At 45.1% G+C, this 26,064-nt stretch overlaps 1 protein-coding gene across 1 annotated transcript; it reads left to right on the forward strand.

The window, feature by feature from the left end:
• The first annotated feature begins 20,515 nt into the window (after positions 1–20,515).
• Positions 20,516–25,839, forward strand: LOC132393823 (uncharacterized). The gene is made up of 4 exons (XM_059969213.1): positions 20,516–20,719; positions 22,896–23,059; positions 23,654–23,878; positions 25,396–25,839. Exons 1-4 carry the CDS (start codon positions 20,623–20,625, stop codon positions 25,606–25,608), a joined length of 699 nt encoding a protein of 232 aa, XP_059825196.1. The 5' UTR covers positions 20,516–20,622; the 3' UTR covers positions 25,609–25,839.
• Positions 25,840–26,064: the final 225 nt, after the last annotated feature.

Consider the following 26,064-nt stretch of genomic DNA (forward strand, 5'->3'; position numbering starts at 1 on the left):
AACCAAATCAGGTTACACCAGTAGCTCCATTACAACCTATCCCATCATTTGGTGAACCATTTTCTAAAGTTATTGTAGATTGTGTTGGTCCATTACCAAAGACAAAAACTGGTTATCAGTATTTGTTGACTATGTGTATTTCTTCTAGGTTTCCAGAGGCAGTACCACTTAGGAATATAAAAGCTAAAACTGTGACAAAGGCCCTTATAAATTTTTTTACTTATTTTGGATTACCTAAGGAGATACAAACTGATCAAGGCAGTAATTTTATGTCTGGATTGTTTCAACAAATAGTTTATAAATTGGGAGCTAAGCAAATCACTTCGTCTGCATACCATCCAGAATCGCAGGGTGCCTCGGAGAGGTTTCATTCTACCCTCAAGAATATGATTAGGACATTTTGTGTGGAAAATGAAAGTAACTGGAATGAGGGTATAAACTTACTTTTATTTGCAGTAAGGGAAGCGGTACAGGAATCTTTAGGTTTTAGTCCATTTGAACTTGTGTTTGGGCATAGAGTTAGAGGACCTTTAGCTTTGTTGAAAGAACAGTGGATTAATAAGGAAGTACACACTAATTTGTTGGACTATGTGTTGAAATTTAAGGACAGGTTACATAAAGCTTGTAGCTTAGCAAAGGAAAATTTAAAGTTGGCTCAGGAGAAAATGAAGACTTGGTATGATAAAGAAGCTAGGATGAGGATGTTTAAGCCTGGAGATAAGGTGTTGGTTCTTTTCCCAGTGCAGACAAATCCTTTACAAGCTAGATTTCATGGTCCTTATGAAATTGTGTCTAAAATCAATGATGTGGATTACGTGGTAAAAACTCCAGATCGTAGAAGGTCAACACAACTTTGCCATATAAATATGTTGAAACTATATTTTGAGAAACAATCTGATACTGTGACTGTTGTGGTTAGTGAGAGTGAGTTTGATTTAACTAGGATCATGATAGATGATTCATCTGACTTTCATTCTAAATCCAACATTGTTTCTGTTAGGTTACCAAATTCAACCATTCTGGAAAATATTGATGAAAAATTAGCACATTTACAGTTAGAGCAGAGACAACAGATGAAGGAGTTGATTTTTAAATATAGGGAGTTATTTCCAGATGTTCCGAGAAGGACTACTATAGCTTCACATGATGTAGATGTTGGGGATGCCAAACCTATTAAACAACATCCATATAGGATGAACATGGAAAAATGTGAACTTGCTGAGAAAGAAATTGAATATATGTTAGAGAATAATATCATTAGACATTCTAACTCGAATTGGAGTTCGCCATGTGTTATGGTGCCAAAGCCAGATGGTAGTATTAGGTTTTGTACGGATTATAGGAAGGTGAATGCTGTAACGAAAACAGATGCATATCCAATTCCTAGAGTAGATGATTGTGTAGATAAAGTTGGAAAAGCAAAGTTCCTTACAAAGATTGATTTATTGAAAGGGTATTGGTGTGTTCCATTAACGGACAGAGGTAGAGAGATTTCTGCATTTGTAACTCCATCTGGGTTATATGAGTATAATGTTCTTCCATTTGGGATGAAGAATGCCCCAGGTACTTTCCAGAGGATGATTAACTTTGTGATTCAGGGATTGAAAGATACTGATGCTTATATTGATGATTTAGTGACAGGAAATGATACTTGGGAAGCACACATTATTGCGATGGAGAAATTGTTTGAAAGGCTTTCAAAAGCTAACTTAACTATTAATTTAGCTAAGAGTGAATTTGGACATGCCACTGTGACTTACCTTGGTTATGTTGTGGGTCAAGGTAAGGTAGCTCCTGTTCAGGCAATTTTAGAGATTCCCACTCCAACAGGGAAAAAGACTCTCAGAAGGTTTTTGGGAATGGTAGGATATTATCGGAAATTTTGTAAGAATTTTGCTAATGTTGCCCTTCCATTAACTAACCTTCTGCGGAAGAATGAGAAGTTTGTATGGACGGTGCCTTGTCAAGAAGCATTTGAAAAAGTGAAAACAATGATATGTCAACAACCTGTGCTTAAGGCACTTGACTTTGGAAAACTTTTTTCATTGGCTGTGGATACTAGTGATGAGGCTGCAGGAGCAGTATTAATGCAACGGATTGAGGGTGATGAGGTTGATCATCCAGTAGCTTACTTTTCTAAGAAATTTAATAAGCATCAAAGAAACTATTCGACAATAGAGAAAGAATTGTTATCTCTTGTTTTAGCTTTGGAATATTTTGAGGTATATGTTAGTACAACTCAAAAACCACTTATTGTTTACACTGATCATAATCCGTTAGTTTTCCTGAGTAAGATGAAAAACAAAAACAGAAGATTATTAAATTGGAGTTTGATGTTACAAAAGTACAATATTATGATAACTCATATTAAAGGTAAAGATAATGTGGTTGTGATTGTCTATCTCGATGTTGAATGTACACTGTAATTTTTTTTTGGAGTGGTTTTTTTTCAATTGTAACACTCCTACTGTATTGTGAGTTATAAGCTGTTATATGATGGTATTGTATATGTTATAAAATTTATACCTTTGTTTTTCTTGTAAGCAATTGTTAAAAAATTTTTGTTCTTGTCAGACCAAAAATGTTTTTTTGGAGAGAGGTGTTACGTACTCGTGACACATGACAGTGGTGCCCTTGTCATGTGACTGGGGTTGAAGTTGTACTGGACTTGAGGTGATGGTCTTGTGATGGTGGAGTGACGTCATTTTCCCGCCAGTAGAGATCATGTGACGGGTTTTTTTTACAGGTTATAAAAGGTAGACCCCACCCTATGAGGAGGGGCAGTTCGTGGCTGGATTTGCCAGGTTGACTTCATGCCACTGCGTGTTTTAAGTGATGGCGCAGTTTAGTTGAAGGATGAAGTTTTTATTTAATGCCTAAAGTTTAAGAGGTCATTGCCAGCAGGTTCTTTATGATTCTGCTAGTTCGAGAAATTAGTGGAGAGTGAAGATTGGAAGTTGGAAGTTAAAGATCGAGGAGAATCTTTTTCTACGGTGAAACGGGGCCGACCTTTGTTTGATCCTTATTTGGAAGGATTTCGTTGACTATCTTCGTGTTAATCCCTAGGTTTAACTAGAAAGGATTGAAGGTAGTGGAGAAGGAAAGGTCAGTGCCTTTAAGCCGTTCTGTTTCGTAAATTCTTCGTGGGAAGTTCGACGTCGGGGATCGAAGCAAGCGACGTGAAAGAGAACCTAAATCGTCCTATAAAGTCTCTCCTTTTAAATGGACTGTGAGCATATCGAACTTTTGGCAATACCACTTTAAAGAACTGTTTTTGCAATATCACTTTAAGAACTGTTTGGGCTGCCGCTCAGCAGCTGTTTCCGGTTACGGTAGTGTTTGTTTACTTTTGGGGGGTTTGTTTTCTGTGTTTAATAAACATGTTGTTTGTTATAAGAAACCCTTGCCGAACTCATATATTTATTGTTGCCTGAATACGTAACAGCCGACAAAGTCAATCCCACGGCCATTGTGAATGCAATATTCAGCTAGCCCCAATTTTTCCAGGTAACCCAAGCTAATACACTTGCTGTGCTCCTTGATGCAGATTTCCACCGTGCACCGTCAGTCCGAAATACACTGCTCCACATTCACAAGGTATCCTGTAACTGTGCGAAAACTGTTTCAGTCCCAAAGAGACTCCACAAGAAAATAGGATGATTATGCATGATGTTCCTACAGATTGGCTGCAAGGTAAAGGAAATCAATCGGGTCCTTAAAAGGACCGACGAAAAAGCCAGGAAACCTGATGAGGAGGAGGAACCCATCACAATGCCTGTCTTCCCGATATTTCCGTGGCTTCTGGAAGGATTGCCAGGATCCTGAAGAAATAACAGATTAATACCAGCCACAAAAGATGACCTGGACTGAGAACGGCTGGAGTTTACAGGATTCCCTGTGAATACAGAGCAGTGTATATCGACCAGATTGGGCACATAGAGGAAACTCGCATCAAGAAGCACAGGAGGTCTATGCGTTTGGGTTACTCGGAGAAATCAGCGGTAACAGAACACTGCATTCACAATGGCCATAGGATTGACTTCGAAGGCACAAAACTACTGTGACGCAGTAATGGTTTTTGGGACTGCCTGGTGAAGGAAGCCTTTGAAATAAAACTAGAGGAAATGAATTTTAACAAAGACAAAAGTCTCACTCTAAGTAAGAACTGGTACTGGATTGCAAACAAGGTGGGGGAGTGGAAACCTGATTGGGTGAAGTCTAACCAATCAGGAGGGACAGACGATGGGGATATAAACACCACCAGACTAGACATGCCCAGGGATCACCCCCGATGTAGATGGTAGAGTTTGTCATCAAAACGTCAGTTGTAATTGATACCTGTAACTGGTTGGAAGGCCTAGAAGAGTTTATTGGAATACGTATGTCCTGAAACTTTAGACACAGAGTTTTAACTCTGCCATCTGTGGATCCCTAGCTTTAGACTGTCCTACCTTGGAGAAAAGACTATGATCATCCACCCTATCCATGCGCCTCATAATTTTATAAACTTTTCTAAGGTCACCCCTCAGCCTCCTTCTCTCACTGGGAAAAACAACTGCAGTGTATCCAGTCTCTCCTTTTATAACCCAAACCATCCAATCCTGGTTAAATCCTTGGGAATCTTTTCTGCACCCTCCCTAGTGTCATGACATCCTTCCTATATATATCGACCAGATCTACACACAACACTTCAAGGGCTGTCTCACCAATGTCTGGTACGGTTGTAAAACAAAACCCCACTCTTACATTCGGTGCCCTGACCGACAAAGGCAAGCACACCGAATACCTTCTTCACCACTCTGTCTACCTGTCTTACCACTTTCAGGGAATTACTGAACATACTTATACACGTAGGTGTCTCTGTTCTAGTACACACCACAGAAACCTGTCATTAATTGTGCAACTCCAGCCCTGGTTTAATTCCCCAAACTAGACATTATATTCAGGTGTTAATGTCAGAAAGAGCTAAACCACTTGCCCCTGTCCCTCAATAAAAGAGAGACACAAGAGATTAGAGATGGTGGATTGTGGAGCAACAATCTTCTAGAGCCTCGGTTAATGGTAGTGGTCCATGGCTTTAAAATAAAGGTTGGGAACCCTGTTCTAAAGGAACTCAGAGGGAAAAAGAAATTCTCAGCGTTTCAGATCAAAATCCTGCCTCAGGGCAGGTTTCAACTCAATCACAATCAGGTTTAACATCACTGAGATACTGCATATCATGACATTTGTTGTTCTTCAGCAGCAGTACAGAGCAACACATCAAATGTACTAAGAATTACAATAAGAAATTATACAATAATTATACAATAAGAAATTACATATATATTATAAATAAATAAATTGATAGATAATGCGACAACATTATTTCAAGGGCATTTCAAGGGATTTTTGGACCATTCAAAATCTAATGGCAGAGAGGAAGAAGTTGTTCCTAAAATATTGTGCATGTGCCTTCAGGCTCCTGTACCTCCTCCCTGATGGTAGCAATGAAAAGGGGGCATGTCCTGGGTGATTAATGACTGATGCCAGCTTTATGAGCGTCGGCCTCTGGAAGATGTGCTCGATGCTGATGAGGCTGGTGCCCATGATGGAGCTGGCCACGTTTGCAACCTCCTGCAGCTTTTTCCCATCCCGTGCAGTGCCCTCTTCCATACCAGATGATATTGCAAGCAATCTGAATTACCTACATGGTATATTTGTAGAAATTTGCTAGGGTCAGGTGACATACCATGCCTCCTCAAATTCCTAATGAAATATTGCCAAAGTGTGCCTTCTTCTTCAACTCAAAATGCTGACAATTCCTTTCCCCCCCCCCCATCCCCACCCACAAATCTACTTGACCCGCTGAGCTGCTCCAGCAGTTTGTTGGTGGTGATAGAGATTGAACAGTGTTTCAGGTGTGGAGGTGGTACAGGACAGTGAGCTTACCTTGAGCGAAGAAAAGAAGGAATACCACAGCTCTGTGCATTCTTCCAATGCCAAAAGTGACCCGGGTGCTTGAAGAGCCTCAACTGCAACCAAGAAAACACGTCTACGATCCAGAGAGAAGCAGCGGGAAAGTCCTCCTCCTTGCTGAAAGGCACTAATACAGAAGTCAGAGACAAGAGTTGGTCAGTTAACGGTTGGCTGAATAGTTGCCCCTGCTATGTAGATGGGTGGTAGAATCTTGGGGAAGTTGATACCGACGTGGGGACAATAAAATTGGACTAGTGTAAATGGGCAAGGTGAACTTGATGGGCTGAAGGGCCTGTGTCTATGCTGTATTATGATTGAGTAAACCAATGCCCACATCGCAAAGAAGTTTTTTTCCCATGATATGGGGACAGAGTTATCTGCTTCTGGCACCTCAGAGCTTCAAGGCCTTCATAAATCAAAGTACTGAGCACAGGTGTTGGGATATTACACTGAAGTTGTATAGGAGCTGGTGAGGCCAGATTTAGAGTATCATGTGCAGTTCCAGTCACCTACAGAATACACCTGGAGAAAATTTACAAGGATGTTGCTGGGACTTGAGAAACTGCGTTATAGGGGAATTGAATAGGTTAGGACTCTTTCCCTGGAGTGTAGGAGAAGGAGAGATTTGATAGGTGCATACAAAATTATGAGTGCTACAGTCAGGATAAATGCAAGCAGGGTTTTCCCGCTGACGTTGAGTGAGACTAGAACTAGAGGTCATAACTGTCCCATAGTTTTGACCATAAGACATAGGAGCAGAATTAGGCCATTTGACCCATTGAGTCTGCTCTGCCATTCAATCATGGCTGATCCTACTTCTCCTCCTCAGCCCCACTCACTGCCTTCTCCCTGTAGCCTTTGATGTCATGTCCAATCAAGAACCTATCAAGCTCTGCCTTAAATACACCCATCTATCTGGCTTCCACAGTTGCCACAAATTCACCACCCTCTGGCTAAAGAAACTTCTCCGCATCTCTGTTTTAAAGGGACATCCCTCTAGCCTGAGGCTGTGCCCTCTTTGTCCTAGACTCCCCCACCATGGGAAACATCCTTTCCACATCTACTCTGTCTAGGCCTTTAAGCATTCAAAAGGTTTCAATAAGATCCCCTCCTCATCCTCAACACCAACCTGCCCCCTCCCCAGCTGCACATTTCAGGCATCCTGCATTCTCTGTGTAAAAAAACCTTCCCACGCATCTCCCTTGAACATTCCCCTCATCCTAAAATCAAGTCCTCCAATATTAGACATTTCAACCCTGGGAAAAAGACACTGTCTGCGCCTCTCATAATGTTATAAACCTCCATCAGGTCTCCCCTCAGTCTCTGCCGCTCAAGAGACAACAGCCCAAGTTTGTCCAACCTGTCGTTACACTACGTGCCCTCTAATCCATCCTGGTAAACCCTTCCTGCCCCTCTCCAAAGCCTCAACATCCTTCTTATAATGGGGCGACCAGAACTGTATGCAATACCCCAGATGCAGCCTAACCAGAGCTTTATAAAACTACACTTACTGACCGTAGAACTCAATACCCTGACTAGTAAAGTCAAACCACCCTATTGACTTGTGCAGCCACTTTCAAGGAGCTAATGTCTGCTGTTTTAACCACTGTTAATCAAAGTTCCAAGTAAATATATTATCAAAGTACATATAAGTCACCATATACTACCTTGCGATTAATTTTCTTGCAGGCAAGGTAGTATATAGTATATTAACTGTGTACTGTTCCACATGCAATTTAATTCAGAATATCACCATGAACCAATTTAGACCTTCAATGACTTTCCTGATTTACTTAAACTCCCACCACTTTCTGACTTCCAATACACGGTTAATACAACTAACTTACGTCCACTGTAATGTTTGACACATCTCCTTTCAAAGAGGAAAGGAACACTGTCACAAAGGATCACTGGCTAACAGATATGTCTGCTCATGACCACGAGCGATTCCTCAGATGCTGGAAATCCTTCATCAGCCCAAAACGTCGACTGTTTATTCCTCTCCATAGATGCTGCCTGACCTGCGGAGTTCTTCCAGCATTTTGTTTGTGCTGCTCATTAAGGTCGCTTAACACTGACCTGGGTTGAGAGCAATCGATTCCTCCTCGCCTTTGTTGCCCTCTTTCACTCTGGTAGGAGCATGCAGCCTGGTAATGCCAGGACAACGCACACCTCGGGTGGGAATTTAGCCGGAAGCAATAGTGGTGCACATGTCCTCTTGTGGCCTTCGGACTCCTTCTCCCAGCCCATCCGAGAAGAACGCCCTGATCTCTGGCTCTGTGAATCCACCCTTCAGAGGTCACCCCGCTCCAATCCCCCACCCCCAGCTCCTTTCTCTAAGCAGAGGGGAGGAGCAACTGGATTTCCTCGGCCAAGGAAGAGCAGGACGTTTTGAAACGGGATGTGTTGGTGATGTCCCAGCACACTGCGGTGCCCAGTCAGTCCTTGAACAGAACAGACTGTAATCTGCAGCTGACACTTCCCTGATTGCGATCCACACTGGCAACAGAACGCGCTGTGCAACAGTTTCTGTCTCATGTCTGCATATCTGCTCGAGGCTTAATCATGGACTAACCATACCCCGCATTGTCCAAAGACTCTTTATCTTTGTCTCATTGTACCAGGCGCAGTGAAAACATTTGTTTTGAATTCCATCCGTACAGACTATTTCATCACAGCAGTACAAGGGGAAAACAGCAAAAGAATGCAGAGTAAAGAGTTGCAGAGAAGCATAGCAAAGACAATAAATAAGGAGCAGGGCCTTGACAAAGTGAGACCAGGAGTTCATCCTAGAGTTTTATGAAGCTGCAACATAACACAAGAGTACTTATTTATTTTATTTTTTATTTAGAGAAACAGAGTGGAACAGGCACTTCTGGATCTTAGGGCTGTGCTGATCAACAACCCAGCTATTTAACCCCACCCTAATCACAGGACAATGTACCGACTAACTGGTAGATCTTTACACTGTGGGAAGGAATCTGCACGCCCGGAGGTGCACACACACACACCCCTCTTACAGAGGACGCCGGAGATGAGTTGCAAACTGCACTGCCCCTGAGCTGTAATACCGTCGCATTAATTGCTCTGCCTCAGTAGAAGCTGTCCTTGAGCCTGGTGGTACGTGCTTTCAGGATCTTGTATCTCCTGCTTGATGAACATTCAGGCTGGGTGGGTTATGATAATGATGGCTGCTTTACTGAGGCAGTGCAATCTATAGACAGAGTCTGTAGTGAGGAGGCTGGTTTCCATGATGTGTCAAGCTGGAGCTATTGTTTTTTGTGGTCCTGTTCAGAGCAGCTGCCACACCAAGCCACACAGGATGTTTTCCACGGGGCATCTGCACGGGTGGATGTGTAGATATGAATACACGTACACATGGGCACCACGGAGGTGGAGCAGAGAGCGTTGCTACCTTACACCACCAAGAACACCAGGTGTAACCCTGACCTCCGTCTGCATGGAATTTGCATGTTCTCCCTGGGTCCGTATGGCATTCCCAAAGATGCTCGTTTCCCCCAGCAGTGTATTTAATATTTCAGTAATATTTGAGAAATTTTGTACATATATATATATATATATTAATTGATTAAGCATTCATAGAGTCACAGAAAAGTACAGCTCAGAAACAGGCCTTTCGGCCCATCTAGTCCATACTGAAACTATTTAAACTGCCTACTCCCGTCAACTTACACCAAGAACAGAGCCCTCCATACCCCTACCACCCATGTACTTATCCAAACTTTGATCAAATATTGAAATCGAGCTTTCATGCACCACTTGTGTTGGCAGCTCAGTCCACACTCTCATGACCCTCTGAGTGAAGAAGTTCTCTCTCATGTTCTCCTTAAACTTTTCACCTTTCACCCTTAACCCATGACCTCTGGTTGTAATTGCACCCAACCTCAGTGGCAAAAGCCTGCTTGCATTAACCCTATCTATACCCTTCATAATTTTATATAACTCTATCAAATCTCCCCTCATTCTTCTACACTCTATAGAATAAAGTCCTAACCTATTCAATCTTTATAACTCAGGTCCTCCGGATCCAGCACCATCCTTGTTAGTTTTCACTGTAGTTATTCATTATATAAAAGTACATGAATGGCATACGTTATCATGCTACCACATGATACGTGCACCTCACTTAAAGTAAACACCAAGTTAGACTCACATTTTGGACTCCCATGTCTTACTTTGAATTAGTTTAGTGAAGTTACAAAATGTAACACTTCCAACTTCTCAAAGAGATGTAGGTCGTTAGATTAATTAGCCACTCTAAATTTTTCCCAGAGTGTTGTTGTGGTAGAAACTGGGCAGGGGATGGGATGGGGGGAGGTTTCTGATGAGAACGTGGGAGAATAAAATGGGATTGGTGTAGGAGCAGTGTAAATGTATGGTTCATGGCTAGCACGAACCCAGTGGGCCAAAGGGCTTGTTTCTGTGCTGTATCTCTATGGCCCTCAGTTCAGCTTTGTGTTTACCTATTGGCTCTCTTCCAGAAGGCACCAGTAGGAGTTGGCAGGTTAAGGAAAAAGAAAAATTAGCTTTATTTGTCACACATACATTGAAATAAGCAGTGAAATGCATCGCTTGGCTCAACAGTCATCACCGCCTGAATATGTACGGGGGCTTGGGGGAGGCGACGGCCCACAAGTATCGCCACACTTCCTGCACCAACATAGTGTACCTACAACTCACTGACCCTAACCTATACATCTTTGAAAGCAGAGTACCCAGAAGAAACCCATGCGGTCACAAAGAGAACGAACAGACTCCTTGCAGACAGTGGTGGGAGTTGACCCTGAGTCACTGGAGCTCCAGTAGTACTATGCCAGTGATTCCCAACAGGGTAGTTACCTGTCTAAGGGGGCAATAGGTGAAATAGAAGTTGTCAGGAGGTGTTGAAGATTCTTGTTGGGGGCCGTAAGTGGCACCCTAACTTACATGAGACCTGACTGACCGTTAGTGGAGCAGGCACTTCCAGAAAACAGGATGAGGTACTAGGGCACAGGAAGAACCACAGCTCTGAAGCCAGTGAGAATGTATCATCACAACCATCTGAAACTCAGCAGTCTCATCCGAGCTTACCAACCAAACAGACATTATCAGGGATGCATAAATTAGCAACCCGAGTGCCCAACAGTTCCTCTTGATGCACGGCAGCGAATAAATTCATACAGTTTAACAGTTGGTAAGTCAAGTACACCATCTCAACTTTCTCTACAGATCTACAGAAGACAGATCATGCAAGAATATAGCACTGGCTGGAACCAAGCGGTGAAATAGAGCCAATCGGTGAACCTGCCAACCCTGAAAATTCCTCTTGAGGTGTACAAAATGACCTCAGCTTCAAATGTGCAGTCAAGAACCATTTTAGGGGATTATGAAACCTTACATGATTGGTCAGTCATGTTAACTGAAATAGTATAAAGGTAACTTGCTGAACACCAGGTCTATCTGGACTAACATTCAGATTCCAATCTGAATCCTTGTCAATGTATTTTTCACAGCTGTAATCGTCTTCATCTTCCCCTTGCCGTTCCTTTGCATGCCACTATCTTTGCTCCATCTGTGTCACCTCACTGCCGTCATCAGCATCTGATTGACATTCCCAGTTTGTGTTCATTTTTTATTTTAATTTAACTGCATTAATGATGGATAAATATGTTACGGCATAATCTCATTGAGTCTGGAAACGTTGAAGCCCTTAATTCTAATCCTGCTAAGAATCAGAAACTACAGAAAGTTCATCAATACAATGTTACATACCTGGAGTATGGTTTTATTCTGCTCCCATCAGATCAGCAATGCCCTGTGTGTCTTATTTGTAACACAGTACTGTCTAATGAAGCCACAAAACCATTAAGATTCCAGGAACATTTCTGTAAAAGACACCCTGAAAAGGCTACTTATGGTATTACTCAGCTCCAGAAGATGAAAGAAGCATTTGAAAAGCGTTGCACACTCGAATCATTTGCCAAGAAACCTAAAAGTGATCTTGAGAGTGGCATTACTGCTTCTTAGAACATTTCCAAAATGATAGCAAAGTGTGAAAAATCTCATACAATTGGGGAAAGATTAATAATGCCTGCGGTATAAGTGCTCAGTAAGTGCTATAAGCAATTGATTTAGTTATTTATTTTTACTTATTTTCTTCATATATTATGTATTACATTGAACTACTGCTGCTAAGTTAACATATTTCACAATACATGCTGGTGATAATAAACCTGATTTGGATTCACTGTTCTCAAAATCGACGTTGTTGTTCAGTAGTTTAGTCGAGTCTGACTGTCTTCATGACCTCATGGACCAGGATACGGATGTGGATTGCCAGGCCTTCCTTTCACTCAGATACTGCTGCTGCCCAGGTTGGGACCCAGCTGCATTTGAATTCAGGATCATCTGCCTTGAAGTCCAGTGCCGATGCCACTACACCACGAGACAGCCCCTCAAAATTGATACCAGTATTTTTTACATCAATTCCTCTGAGTGAAAGCTCTGTAGCTTTTTGTATTGATGAAATGAGTGAAGGCATTGAGTATCAACTATGCACAGAGTTACAAAAAAACATAAGTTGAGATACAACTGAATGAGTCAACTGTGTGAGACAATGAGGCATTGCCAATTGCATACGTACGGTTTATCAATAATAGAAAAGTTTATGAAGAGATTCTCTTTTGTAAAAAGTTAAAACAAATATCAACAGAGAATCACTCTATGGTGAGCTCAAAATCTATATTGAAGATATTCCAGTTAGGAACATGATTTCTTGTGCAACAGATGGAGCACCATATATGACAGATCGCCATGCTGGCTTAGTGGTATCTATGAAAAAAGAAATTCCAAATCTCTTTGCAATCCATTGTGTAATTCATTGACAACATCTCACAGTCAAAAACCTCAGCCAGTGACTTTTTTCAAGTCTGATTCTTGTAATATTTGCTATCAACAAAATTAAAGCTCATAACAGTCTGTTCCAACAGTTATGCCAAGATAACAATGAAGAGTTTGAATGCTTGCTTCTTCACACTGATGTGTGTTAACTGTCAAAATCCTGCTGTTTAAAACATTTCTTTGATCTTTTTGACACCTGTGGTTGAATTTTTGCTCAAAGTTGACAAAAATTTGGGAAACATAGAACTTCTATGTTAAATGTGGCATATCTAGCCAATCTAGCCAAAATGCAATTTCTAAATATGAAACAGCAGGGTAAAATTTTTCAATTTAATTCATGCAAAAAGTGCAGTGTTCACTTTTGGTGGAAAATTGGAAATATATAAGCAAAACATTGGGAGAAAAATGTTCTCACAGTTACCCTGCATGGAAAGTATGGCACTCTCTTTCACAGATGGTGATTTGCAAGAGTACTGCTTATACCTGCAGTCACTGAATCGATTCAAGGATTTGAATGATCTGGAAATTCCAGACTGGTTAAATAACCTATTTCTTTGCAAGGTGGAAGAACAGGATGAGAGCTTGCAAGAAGAAATTATCAAAACTCAGAATGATGAAGCAAAAATACTTTTCAAAAATGTTGGCTTTTCTGGTATGTGACTACACTGTCATGCAAAGTTTCCTAGTGTTTGGAGAGGAACTAAACTACTCTTCATTGTATTTCCATCCTCCTACCTGAAAGAGGCAGAGGCTGAAGTGCTTTAGGAGGGGTATTGGACTAAAAAAAAGGGTTTAAAAGTACTGTGTACACTAACTGCTATGTTACCATACTACGCTATTTTTGTGACTTATTGACACTATTTGTTTTCCCTTGTCAGGGACACTTTCAGAGAGGGATGCTTTGTTCTCCTTTGAAGGTGACAACAAGTAACATGCTTTGCTGAACGTGCTTTGCTTCTTGTTCCATCAGGGAGCAGACAGAACATCTCCAGAGCTGGGTTCAAGGGCTCTGTAGAGCACAGAATGGACTGGTGAAACTGTCACTGCATACACCTCATTTGGACTCTGCCATACTTTTTAATACCTTTCGACCATAAGGTACAGGAGCAGAATTAAGCCATTTGTCCCATTGACTGTGCTCTGCCATTTTATCATGGCCTATAGTTTCCTTTCTTCTGCCTCTCTCCCTTCCTGAAGGGAGGAGTGACATTTGCAATTTTCCAGTTTCCCGGAACAATTCCACAATCTGGTGATTCTCAAAAGATTGCTACTAATGCCTCCACCAGCTCTTCAGCCACCTTTTTCAGAAATCTGGGGTGCATACCATCTGGTCCAGGTGACTTATCCACCTTTAGACCTCTCAGCTTCCCAAGAACCTTCTCTTTAGTTATGGTAACTTAATGTACTTCATGCCCCTGACAGGTGGAACTTCCACTGTGAAGATTGATGAAAAATACTCTTTCATCTCATCCTCTATTACTACCTCTCCAGCATCGTTTTCCAGCAGTCCGATATCTACTCTCACCTCTCCTTTACACTTTATATATCTGAAGAAACTTTTGGTATCCTCTTTAATATTTTTGGATACCTTTAACTTCTTCAATACTTTTTAGTTGCTTTCTGTTGGTTCTTAAAAGCTTCCCGATCCTGTACCTTACCAGTAATTTTTTCTCTACTATATGTCCTCTTTGGCTTTTATGTTGGTTTTGACTTCTCTTGTTAGCCAAGGTTGTGTTGTGTTTTCTTTAGAATACTTTTTCTTCTTTGGGATGTATATCTCCTGTGCCTTCTGAATTGATTCCAGAAATTCCAGCCATTGCCACTCTGCTGTCATCCCTGCCAGTGTTCTTTTCCAATCAATCTGGTCAACTCCTCCCTCATACCTCTGTAATTCCCTTCACTCCACAGTAACACTGTAATACATCTAACTTCAGCTCCTCTTTCTCAAATTTCAGGGTAAATTTGATCATATTACAATCATTTGCCCTTAAGGGTTCTTTTACTCAGGTTCTCTAATCAATTCTGGTTCATTGCACAACAGTCGATCTAGAATAACTGATCCTTTAGTGGAATCAACCATGAGCTGCTATTAAAAGCTATCTCATAGGTGCTCCAGAAATTCCCCCTCCTGTAATCCAGCACCAACCTGATCTTCCCAATCTCCGTGCATACTGAAATCCATCATGACTATTGTAACATTGTCCTTTTGGCATGCACTTTCTATCTCCCATTGTAATTTGTAGGTCACATCCTTACTAGTGTTTTGTGGTCTGTATGCATCAGGGTCTTTTCACCCTTGTATTTCCTTAGCTCTATCTACAGTGAGTCAACACCTTCCAACCCTATGTCACCTCTTTCTAATGATTTGATTTCATTTTTTACCAACAGAGCAACGCCACCCCCTGCCTTCCTGCCTATCCCAAGAGGTATTGTTAAAACCGCCAGGATACCTTTTCCTTAAGTTCAATAAAGAATGGTGGTCTGTTGTCCGCCGTATGACTGGAGACATGTGTGGGAGAGTTTTTAACATGGAAAAGCCATTGCACTGGGACAATTCCACACTCTTGACCTCAGAAGTCCGGGGGCAGTGGTACGAGTAGTCGTCACAAACTGGGGTCTTCCTGGTTGCGGTGGATGACCATGACATCTTCTGTGCTTCATCATGCTGTTCAATCTCCATGGAGTGTTGCAGAAACAACTTCCCGAATGCAGTGGATCACCATGACATCTTCTGTGCCCTTCGCTCTCCACAGAGTGTTGCAGAAACACCTTCCTGGTTGAGTATTAACACCACAGAAAATTTTGCACATTCAGCTCTCCTTTTCCCAAGACTGCTAGCCAGTGGTGGAAGCTGAAAGTGAGAGTGACAAGCACTTACACACTACACTACCAGACTAGAGGCATCACAACAACCATTTTAACACCATGTAGGTAATGCATATAACTATTGATGCACTTTCAATTACTCCAAAAGACTGGAAGTAGAGTAAATACAAGGTGTTGCTCCTTGTGCAGACAGGGTCCTTGGAGGGGAGGCTAGATTTGTGATGGACTGAACTGTGACCACCGTTCTCTTTCATTCCTGTGATGCGTGCGGAGAAGATGCTTTCTATGGCTGGTGAGGGCCATCTGGGACCTGCCGAGTTTCCTTGGCCTCCTGAGGAAGCAGCGGCATTGGCAACCACTGCATGCACCATCGTGCGGCAATGAACGAGGGTTGATTCTCGCACAGATGTGAAGCAGCCACCAGATGGCAGGGTAGCACAGGGGTTATGTTACCCGCGAGCAGCCAGAAACTCAAAGTACACTGCAGATACGAGGAAATCTGCAGATGCTGGAAATTCAAACAACACACACAAAATGCTGATGGAACACAGCAGGCCAGGCAGTTTCCTGACGAAGGGTCTCGGCCCGAAACATCGACAGTGCTTCTCCTTATAGATGCTGCCTGGCCTGCTGTGTTCCACCAGCATTTTGTGTGTGTGTTGTGTACACTGCAGATGCTGGGGTCAACAAGCTGGAGGAACTCAGCAGGTGGGGCAGCATCCGTGGAAACTCGCAGCACTCGAATCCCAATTCCGGCGATTTAAAATGTGTAATTAAATATTGCAAAACCACTGTGGTCAGCATCAACCTGCACCACAAGAGGCTGCAGATGCTGGAATCTGGAGCAACACACGAGGTGCTGGTGGAACTCAGCGAGTCAGGCAGGCGCAAGCATGGGAGTGGTGCACGGACTGTCTACATTTTGTAACCCTTCGTCTGAAATCGACGCAGAACTTCACTACCCGTCGTGCTATCCAGTCTGCCTTCATCCACACGCCGTCTCGCCTATGTGTAACTCCAGACCCGTGTCTCAGTGACACCCCAAGTAGATCATCCTCATGGCGCCACCAAAACGTGAACAAAGAGATTCTGCAGATGGGGCAAACTCGAATAAAACGCGTAACGCAGCAGAGATTCAATAAGTCAGGCATCATTTATAAAGGAACTGAACAGTCGGCGTTCCGGGCCGAGACCCTTCATCGGTCCTGCTGAATTCCTCCAGCATTTTGCATATGTTGCTTTCAACTGGTGCAACACGAGTTCGATCCCGACCTCCGATGTGCTCCGCCATCATGTGTTCCGTACGGGCCAGTAGATTCGTTGGCCTCTGCTGGGCACCCCTCATGCGTTTCTGGGTTGTAGAATCTCGGAAGAACATGACGAGAACGTGGGATGGTGAGGAGGGATCAGTTAGAGGGGAAATCAGTGAAGTGGGTAGGAAGAGGGTTGCTCCGTGAATCAGAAACAGGCGTACGTGTTGTTTGGTGACAGCAGTGCAGTGCGAGACATAAAAAAAACTACTATAAGTTACTGTTAAATAAAAAATACAAAAAATAGGAATAATGAAATAGTGTTCATGGGTTGACGGACCGCTCTCTGTTGGCGGAGGGGAAGCAGCTTCCTGGGTACAGGACCACGGTAGCACAGCGATTAGCGCGGCACTGTTACAACTCGGGGCTTTCCAAAGTTCAAAGTAAATTTGATTAAGAAAGTACATATACGTCACTATATACAACGCTGAGATTCATTTTCTTGCGGGCATACTCAGCAAATCTGGAGAATAGTAACTGTAACAGAATCAGTGAAAGATCTACTGAAGACAACAAACTGGGCAAATGGAAAAATAAATAAATAGCAATAAATAACAGGAACATGAGGTAACAAGATAGAGTCCTTAAAGAAGATCAATGGTTGAGGGAACATCTCAATGGATGGGCAAGTGAGTGGAGTTAACCCCTTTTGTTCAAGAGCCGGATGGTTGAGGGGAAGCCTTGTGGTGCGAGTCCTGAGGCACCTGTACCTTCTACCTGTTGGCTGCAGCGAGAAGAGGGCGGGGATCTCTGATGATGGATGCTGCGTTCCGGTGACATATAGATGTGTTCAATGTAGAGAGGGCTTTTCATGTGATGTACTGTACTGGGCCGAGTCCACTATCTTTTGTAGGATTTTCGTTCAAAGATATTGGTGTTTCCATACCAGGCCGTGATACAGCTAGTCATTACTCTCCACTGCACATCAATAGAAGTTTGTCAAAATCTTAGACGTCATGCCGAATCTCCGCAGACTCCCAAGGAAGCTGGGTCGCTGCTGAGCTTTCGTCAGTTCCGAGCTGCGTCCAGGACAGGCCCTCTGGATTTGAACTTGCTAACCCTCTCCACCTCTGACCCTCCGATGAGGTGCGGCTCATGGACCTCTGGTTTCCCTCTCATGAGGTCTACAGTCAGCTCCTTGGTCTTGCTGAGTGAGCGGTCGTTGTCATGACACCACTCGGCCAAAATTCAGTCTCCTTCCTGAATGCTGATTCATCGTCGCCTTTGATTCGGCCAACAGCGAACCTGAATACGGTATCGGAGCTGGGCTTAGCCACACAGTTATAGCTGGAAAGCGAGTCTAGTGGTGCACCTGCGGAGATCCTGGAGATGTTATTGCCAATCCGAATGAGTGGGGTCTACAAGTGAGGAAGTCCAGGATCCAATTACATAAGGAGGCATAGAGGCAAATGTCTTGGAGCGTACTGATTAGTTTTGAGTGGATGATAGCATTGAATGCTAAGCAGTAATCGATAAACAGCATCCTGATATTTTTTGTCCAGATTTTGGGAAGTTCAGAGTTCATTTCCGTTCTGTAAAGAGTTTCAGTACGTGCTCCGTCCGATACATGGGTTTTCCCCGGGCGCTCGCATCAGAGGTACCGCGTAGATTAATTGGTCTCAGCAAATTGTCCCCATTAGGTTCGGGTTGCTGCGGTGGCGTTGCTGGACGGACCGGAAGGGCTGCATTGCTAAAACAATGAATGAAAAGTGAATAAAAAAATAGACAGACAGATAGGTTCATAGGTAAAATGTTGACTGTGTCTCTTCAGGCTCTTTTACCTCTTTCCCGATGGTATGTTATAGATGGACCGAATGTCCTGCTTCTGTGTCTCGGGAAAATATGGAAACATTTTGTAAAGTTGGAAACTCCTTCGTGTGGAGTGTGTTTCATTGACACGGCCACCAGATGGCAACAACGCCCCATTAAGCTTGTGGTGTGTCACACGCAAACCAAATCTTCACTCTCTACAAGTTGATGTCTTGTGGTAGATTCTTGTCCCAGAGCCAACTGCACTTCCCAACAACATGATCCTCCATCCTGATAAAAGGAGTGTGTGGGAGGGTGTGGAGGCGGAGAGGATGTTGGATGGAGGGAGCGAGAAGGGGAATGGTCTCGGCCCGAAACATCGACTGTTTATTCCCCTAATATTAGATTAGATATTAATCTAATATGCTGAGTTACAGCATTTTATGCGAGTTCAATATTTAACCCTGGCAGAATTAGAGCCGGCCTACTGTATTTGATACAATTAACCCTGATCCCATTCTATTCTTTCTCACAAATACCCCCATCCACACACTATAAGACCATAAGAGATAGGAGCAGAAGTTCCGCTCCGCCGCTCAACTATGGGCTGATCCAATTCTTCAGTCATCCACACTCCTCTGCCTTTACCCCACACCCTTTGATGCCCTTGGCTAATCAAGAACCTGTCTCCCTCTGCTTTAAATACACCCAATGATCGGGTCACTGGCGGCAGTTGACAGTGGTGCGCTTATAAACTTAATCGGTTGCATCATGGGCACTAACCTCTATAGCATCCAGGACATCTTCATAAAGCGGCATCCTTCATTAAGGAGCCCCGCCGCCCAGGACATGCCTTGTTCTCACTACTACCATCGGGAAGGAGGTACAGGAAGCCGAAGGCACACACTCAGCGATTCAGGAACAGCTTCTTCCCCTCTGCCATCAGATTTGTGAATGGACACTGAACCCTCACTACATTTTATTTATAGTTCGCAATAGTTATTTAACTATTATATGTATAGTATATACGTGCACACTAACTGTAATTCGCAAACACGAGGAAATCTGCAGACGCTGGAAATTCAAACAACACACACAAAATGCTGGTGGCACGCAGCAGGCCAGGCAGCATCTATAGGGAGAAGATTCGTCAATGTTTCGAGCCCAGACCGTTTCCTGGCGAGGGATTTTGTGTGTGTAGCACTAACTGTAACTAACTGTTTTCCCTCCATTATCATACATTCTGCTGCCGCCAAGGCAACAATTTTCACGACATGTGCCGGTGATATGAAACCTGATTCTGATTCTGACGTGGCTCTGGGAGCACGCAGGAGGAAATCCACGCGGCCTCTGAGAGACCATGTCAACCTGACAGGGACAGCGCTTGTTCCAACCCAGTTCGGCGGAGCCGCGTGGTTCCAGGTCAAGAGGCATGTTCTGTAGGCGGTACTGTACACGGGGTGTGGACTAGAGGTGGGGGAGGAGGGGGCTGAGGGTTCCGTGTGATGGATGAGGTTGCCGGTGGAAAGAGAGAAGGAAGGAAGTGGGAAGAAAGGGAGGGACGGAGGGAGTGGGAAGTGGGAGTAGAAGTACGGAAGGGGAGAGGGAGGAGGAGGAAGGAGGAAGCAGTGGGAGAAGAAGGGGAGAAAGAGGGAGGATGGGAAGTAGGAAAGGAGGAGTAGGGACGGAAAGGGAATGGGGAATGGAGAGGGCGTGGGAAGGGAGAGGGAATGAGGAATGGAGAGGAGGAAGCGGGGGAGTAGGAGTATGGGAAGGGGATGGGTTACTGCAGGGGGAGGTAGTGGGGAGAGGAAGGCATGTGAGAGGATAAAAGAGGAGGAGTGAATGCGGGAGAGAAGAGGGAGATAGGAGCGCAGAAAGAATGGGGGTGCGGAAGGGAGCCAGAGGAGGGAAGCAGGGCGGCCAAGGCGACGCCCCGAGGTCTGGGGGTGGAGATCCCGAGCGGCAGGACCAGGCAGGTGGGACGGGCGTGTCTACGGGAGCGGCCCCCCTCCCCCGGGGCTGTGAGGGAATGTTAGTGGGTGGTGTCGGGGTGCAAGAAACAGCTGCTCCACAGTCACCGCCCCCAGCCCGGCCTCGCCCCTCCCCGGATTGACTGTAACCCGAGCCGGAGCGAGGCAGTGTGGCTCCGGGCAGCAACAGGCTCACAGCTGCCGGTCGGAATCCTCTGACCCGGTACTGCAGGAGACAGAGTGTCTGGGGAGAGGAGAAAGAGGTGGCACGGAGAGGAGATATAGACGCGGGGGGGGGGGGGGGGAGAGGAAAGAAGGAGGGAGTACGGAGGAAAATGAAGGGTGAAAGTGGGGAGGTGCAGTACTCAATACCCATACCAACAAAGATGGGTTTCTGTGCCAATTCCATTGATAGTATGGGGACATCTATCACCTTCCCTCTCGCTCTCCTCCCCTTCCCCTCCGCATCCCCTCTCCTCTCTCCCTCCCCTCCATTACACTCCCTATCCCATCATTTTCCCCTCCCTTCCTGTCTTCCCTTTCCCTTTTCCTTTTCCCTCCCCTCCTTCCCAACATCTCTCTCCTCCTTCCCTCCTCATTCTCCCCCTTACCCCTCCAAACCCCCTTCCCCACCCCACACCCCTCTTCTCCTCGGGAATTGCGGATGACCTGTTAGAGGTGCAAATGGAGGAAACTGAAGGATAAGGGAAAAGAGATTGGAGAGAGGGGAGGAATGATAGAGTGGAGGGAGGAGGAGGAGCGAATGAGGAGAGATTGGGGAGAGGTGAGGAATGATAGGGTGGAGGGAGGAGAGATTGGGGACAGGGGAGGAATGATAGGGTAGCTGGAGGAACGAATGAAGAGAGGTTGGGGGAGAGGTGAGGAATGATAGGGTGGAGGGAGGAGAGATTGGGGACAGGGGAGGAATGATAGGGTGGAGGGAGGAGAGATTGGGGACAGGGGAGGAATGATAGGGTAGCTGGAGGAACGAATGAAGAGAGATTGGGGAGAAGGGAGGAATGATAGGGTAAAGGGAAAGATGAGAATTAGAGATGAGGTGGAAAATGGATGGAAAGTGTTGGGGAAGAGGGAGAAATTAGGGAGGGGAAAAGATGGAAGGGGTGAGAGGAGGGAAGAGAGTTGGAGAGGAGACAAAGACGGATTGTGAAAGACAGAAAGAAAGTGAGAGGGATGGGGAGGGAGGAGGGAAGGAAGATTACGTTAGCTAGGAGAGAGGAGTGAACGGGGAAAACAGGAGGGGTGAGAGGGGACAGGATGACAGTGTGGATAAAGGAATGAGAGAGGAGAAGGTGTCGTCAAAGAAGATCAGAGCTTTCGAGGTCGTCATGGGTCATGGGATGATTCGCAAGGCCGCCAGGAGAGGACAAGGGAGAGGGGCTGATGGGATAGCAGTGGCTTAATAGGTGGAATTGCCTCTTTCTATTCCCTGGCAATGCTAATGATTCTAATATGAAAGTGCCCTCTAAATTTCTTACCGTAAACACGTGATCTCTGGTTCTTGACACCTTAAATCTGAAGTGAAATTGTTAGCCGTGTCTGGGGCTACCCCCCCCCCCCCACCCCGCCCTCCCAAATACCGGCCATGCGACTTTTCACATACACATCAGAGTGTCTGGCTCAATCCACAAAGTGCTGGAGCAACATAGCAGGTCAGGCGGCAAACAAACAACCGACGTTTCGGCCCGAGACCCTTCTTCGGGACTGGGAGGAGAAGCCTGAGGGCCTGACATTTATAGTCTTGAAGAAGAGTCTCGGTCCGAAACGCCGACCGTGTATTCCTTTCCATGGATGCTGCCTGACCGGCTGAATTTCTCCCGCATTTTGTGTGTGCGTTGCTTTGGATTTTCAGCATCTGCAGTTTCTCGAGTTTATAATCCCCTTATCCAATAGGTTGGGCTGAATGACTGGCAGCCAGCCCTGGCCAGCAGCCAGTAGCGTGGCGTCGAAGTAGCCCGTAATTGGACAGAAGTGTTGCTTCGTTTAATCTTGATCTCTGAGTGAGAGCTGTGGTATGAAATTGAAACCGCAGGATTTTTATTTAGTGGGTCCGCAGGCTGATGCCGCTTGGAACAGCGCCGTGAGGAGTCACCATCAATCAGAGATAAGAAAGAGATCACAGAGGCGAATCTATTGTTGTGTAAAATAAATATTTTCTTTTCAGAGATACACACAAGGTGCTGGAGGAACCCAGCAGGTCAGGAAGCATCTATGGAGGGGACATCACTCCATTCCGAGATATCCGAGGTGTCCCCTTTTACCAGAAAGCAGGTCCTCCCTTCCACTGTTATCAGTGCAGCCGTCACCCGCATCTCCAGCATTTCACAGGCATGTACCCTCATCCCACCCCCACTCCCCACTGACACAACAGGCATAGGATACCCCTTGACCTCACCTACACCCCACGAGGCTTTGCACTTGATACATCATTCTCCACCACTTTCGCCACGTCTAACGGGATCCAGACATCGGACACATTTTCCCCTCCCTGCGCCTCCCATCCCGTTTCCGGGCTCCACGGGGTTCGAACACTGCGCAGCTCCCTTGTCCGCCCGTCGACCCCTTTCCAGGCACGTCTCCCTGCAAATGTGTGAAGTGTTACAGCCACCCAACACCTCCTCAGAGTCACGAGTACAAACGGTGAAATACATCGTCTGCGCCAACGACCAACGTAGTTTGACACTGCACTGGGGGCAGACCGCAAATACCTCTCCACTTCCGGCGCCACCCACAGCATGCCCAAAACTCACGAATTCTTACCCGCAGGGTCACTGCAGTAGCCTCACTCGGTGAACACAAGGCACTGTATGTGCGGAGAGACCGCCAACGAGTTCGATTAACACCCTGTATTACTTTTGTACATTTTCCAACACCCCCACCCCCCCCCCCCACCTCTGCCGTTCCATCTTTGACCTCCCTCAGTACCACTGCCCTGCACAGCCTTTGGGGCGGTTTACAGAGGCCAGCGAACTCGACACCCGGCACCTCTTTGGGACGCAGCAGCGGAGAGAAATCGACGCGGTCAAAACGCGGGGAGAACAAGTGAACTTCATGCACGCAGACGGCGCCGAGGACAGGATCAATTCCCGGTGTGTAGAGCGGCGGGGCTCCAGAGTCCCAACAAGATCACTCACATCTGGACAGAGGGTAACAATTAGTGATTCCCATCGATGACTTACATTAATTTCGTCCAGTTGAGGAGGTAATCTCCAGGGAGTGGAGGCCCTGCTCTGCTTAATCGATCTCTCAACCAAACTCCAAGTTTATGCAAAGCTATTTTGTGACGATGAATCTTATCACTTGACTCCTTTAATATATAATATAGTGTCTTGAATGTCCTCGCTGTTCTGTCTGAGTGAGCTGTGTCTCTTGGGTAGGGAATTCCACAAGACCGAAGAAACATCAAACAAACCAGCCTCCCATCCAACTACACTTCAGCCGCCAACATAGGGGGTCCATGTCTGTCTCTATACAGGGACCTTAGCATCCTGCTTATTCTCTCTTCTCCCCTCTCCTGTTGGACATCAGCCATATATCCAAATCTAAACAGCACCATAGGAAACAGCCTCCCACAACCCATCACCTACCACATTATACTTGCTCATCCCCTCCCCCCACCTTATTAAGTGCCATTACAAAGAAGGCACAGTGCCACCTCAACTTTCTGAGAAGTTTGTGAAGATCCGGCATGACATCTAAAACTTTGAAAACTTCTCCAGATCTGTAGTAAAGAGTATATTGGCTGGTTGCATCGTGGCCTAGTATGGGACCACCAATGCCCTTGAATGGAAAAGCCTACAAAAAGTAGTGGATATGGGCCTATCAAGGGTAAAGCCCTCCCTACCACTGAGCACATCTACACTGTCTCAGGACAGCAGCAACCATCATCAAGGACCCCCCCCCCTCCAGTCTCTCTTCTTGCTGCTGCTATCAGGAAGAACGTACAGGAGCCCCAGGACCCACACCACCAAGTTCAGGAAGAGTTATTATGTCTCGGCCATCTGGCTCTTGATCAGAGGAGATAACTTCACTTAACACCATGCCTCTCCTCCCCCCACCCTCCATCACTGAACTGCCCCCTCAGGATTTTATATGCCTCTGCAAGATCATCCCTCACTGTCCTACACTCTAGTGAATAAGATAAAGATTTACTTTCTTTGTCCCATCAAGACCCAGTGCACCCAGTGCATCAACAACCAACACAGTCCGAGGATATGCTGGGAGCCACCCACAAGCGTCACCGTGCTTCTAGTGCCAAAATAGCTTGCTCACAATTTAGGAATCCTACCACATACATCCTTGGAATGTGGGAGGAAACTGGAGCACCCAGAGGAAACCTACCTGGTCACGAGGAAAATGTAGAAACTCCTAACAGAGAGCAGCAGTAATCAAAGCCCAATCACGATCTCTAGCATTATAAAGTGTTACACTAATTACACTACCATGACATATCTATACGACTATGTTGCCCTCACACTGCTGTGCCACCAGTAAAGTCCCGACCTGTCCAACTTCCCACTACAGGAGTTTGGCCAAGCGGCTGTTTCAGTGCTGTACGACCATGTAACAAGTTGCAACTGGTTGTTTAGGATGTTGCTTTGTGACCTGGGAGGTCATGGAATTACTACTCCAATCTCTCAAGGGACATGATGATTTTTTTTCAGATGCGATTAGGAGTAAACTCCAGGGACGATCTGCTGTTACAGGTCAGAAAGCAGAGCGTATTTATACATGCTGAGCCAAGAGAATGCAGAGGCTGGAAGCTTGAGCAATGGATTGTGGAGGGGCAGAGGAGATTGTGGATGCTGGAATCCAGAGCAACAAACAAGCTGTTGGAGGAAGTCAGTAGGTCAAGCAGCTTCAGTGTTCTCCAATAGGGTGAATGTACATGGTCCTATCCTCAGGAAAGAGTCAAAATCCAGAGGGCGTAAGCCTAAGGAGAGAGGTGATAGAATAGAATGGACCTGAGCTCCCAGAGAAAATGGTCGAGACAGATACAGTAATAAGAGTTAAGACATTTTGGACAGGTGCATGGATAGGAAAGGTTTAGAGCAAGGGTCCGTAACCTCTTTCATATGCCATGGACCCCTTTGGCAGTCTGGTGATGACTCTGAATCCCTTCACAGAATAATGCATATAAAATAAAGTACGCAGGATTACAACAGAAACCAATTATATTGAAATACAGTGATCACAATAAAAAACATTTCTGATATAGTAATATTTCTTTATTAATACATTCAATGGGCCGAATAGCCTACTTCTGTTCCCATGCCTTATGGTCATTCCGCGGACCCTCTGGTTTGGATGAGGGCATAGACCAAATGACCTCT

The sequence above is a fragment of the Hypanus sabinus genome, chromosome 5 (genome assembly GCF_030144855.1).
Source record: "Hypanus sabinus isolate sHypSab1 chromosome 5, sHypSab1.hap1, whole genome shotgun sequence".
Lineage (NCBI taxonomy): Eukaryota > Metazoa > Chordata > Chondrichthyes > Myliobatiformes > Dasyatidae > Hypanus > Hypanus sabinus.

Bases quoted from the DNA above. Each gene is read 5' to 3' on its own strand.
- LOC132393823 (XM_059969213.1), top strand. From the start codon at position 20,623: ATGGGGGTGCGGAAGGGAGCCAGAGGAGGGAAGCAGGGCGGCCAAGGC. The intron at 20,720-22,895 runs GTGGGACGGGCG...TTTTCTTTTCAG, and splicing joins CGAGCGGCAGGACCAGGCAG to AGATACACACAAGGTGCTGG. The intron at 23,879-25,395 runs GTAACAATTAGT...ATTTTTTTTCAG, and splicing joins CACTCACATCTGGACAGAGG to ATGCGATTAGGAGTAAACTC.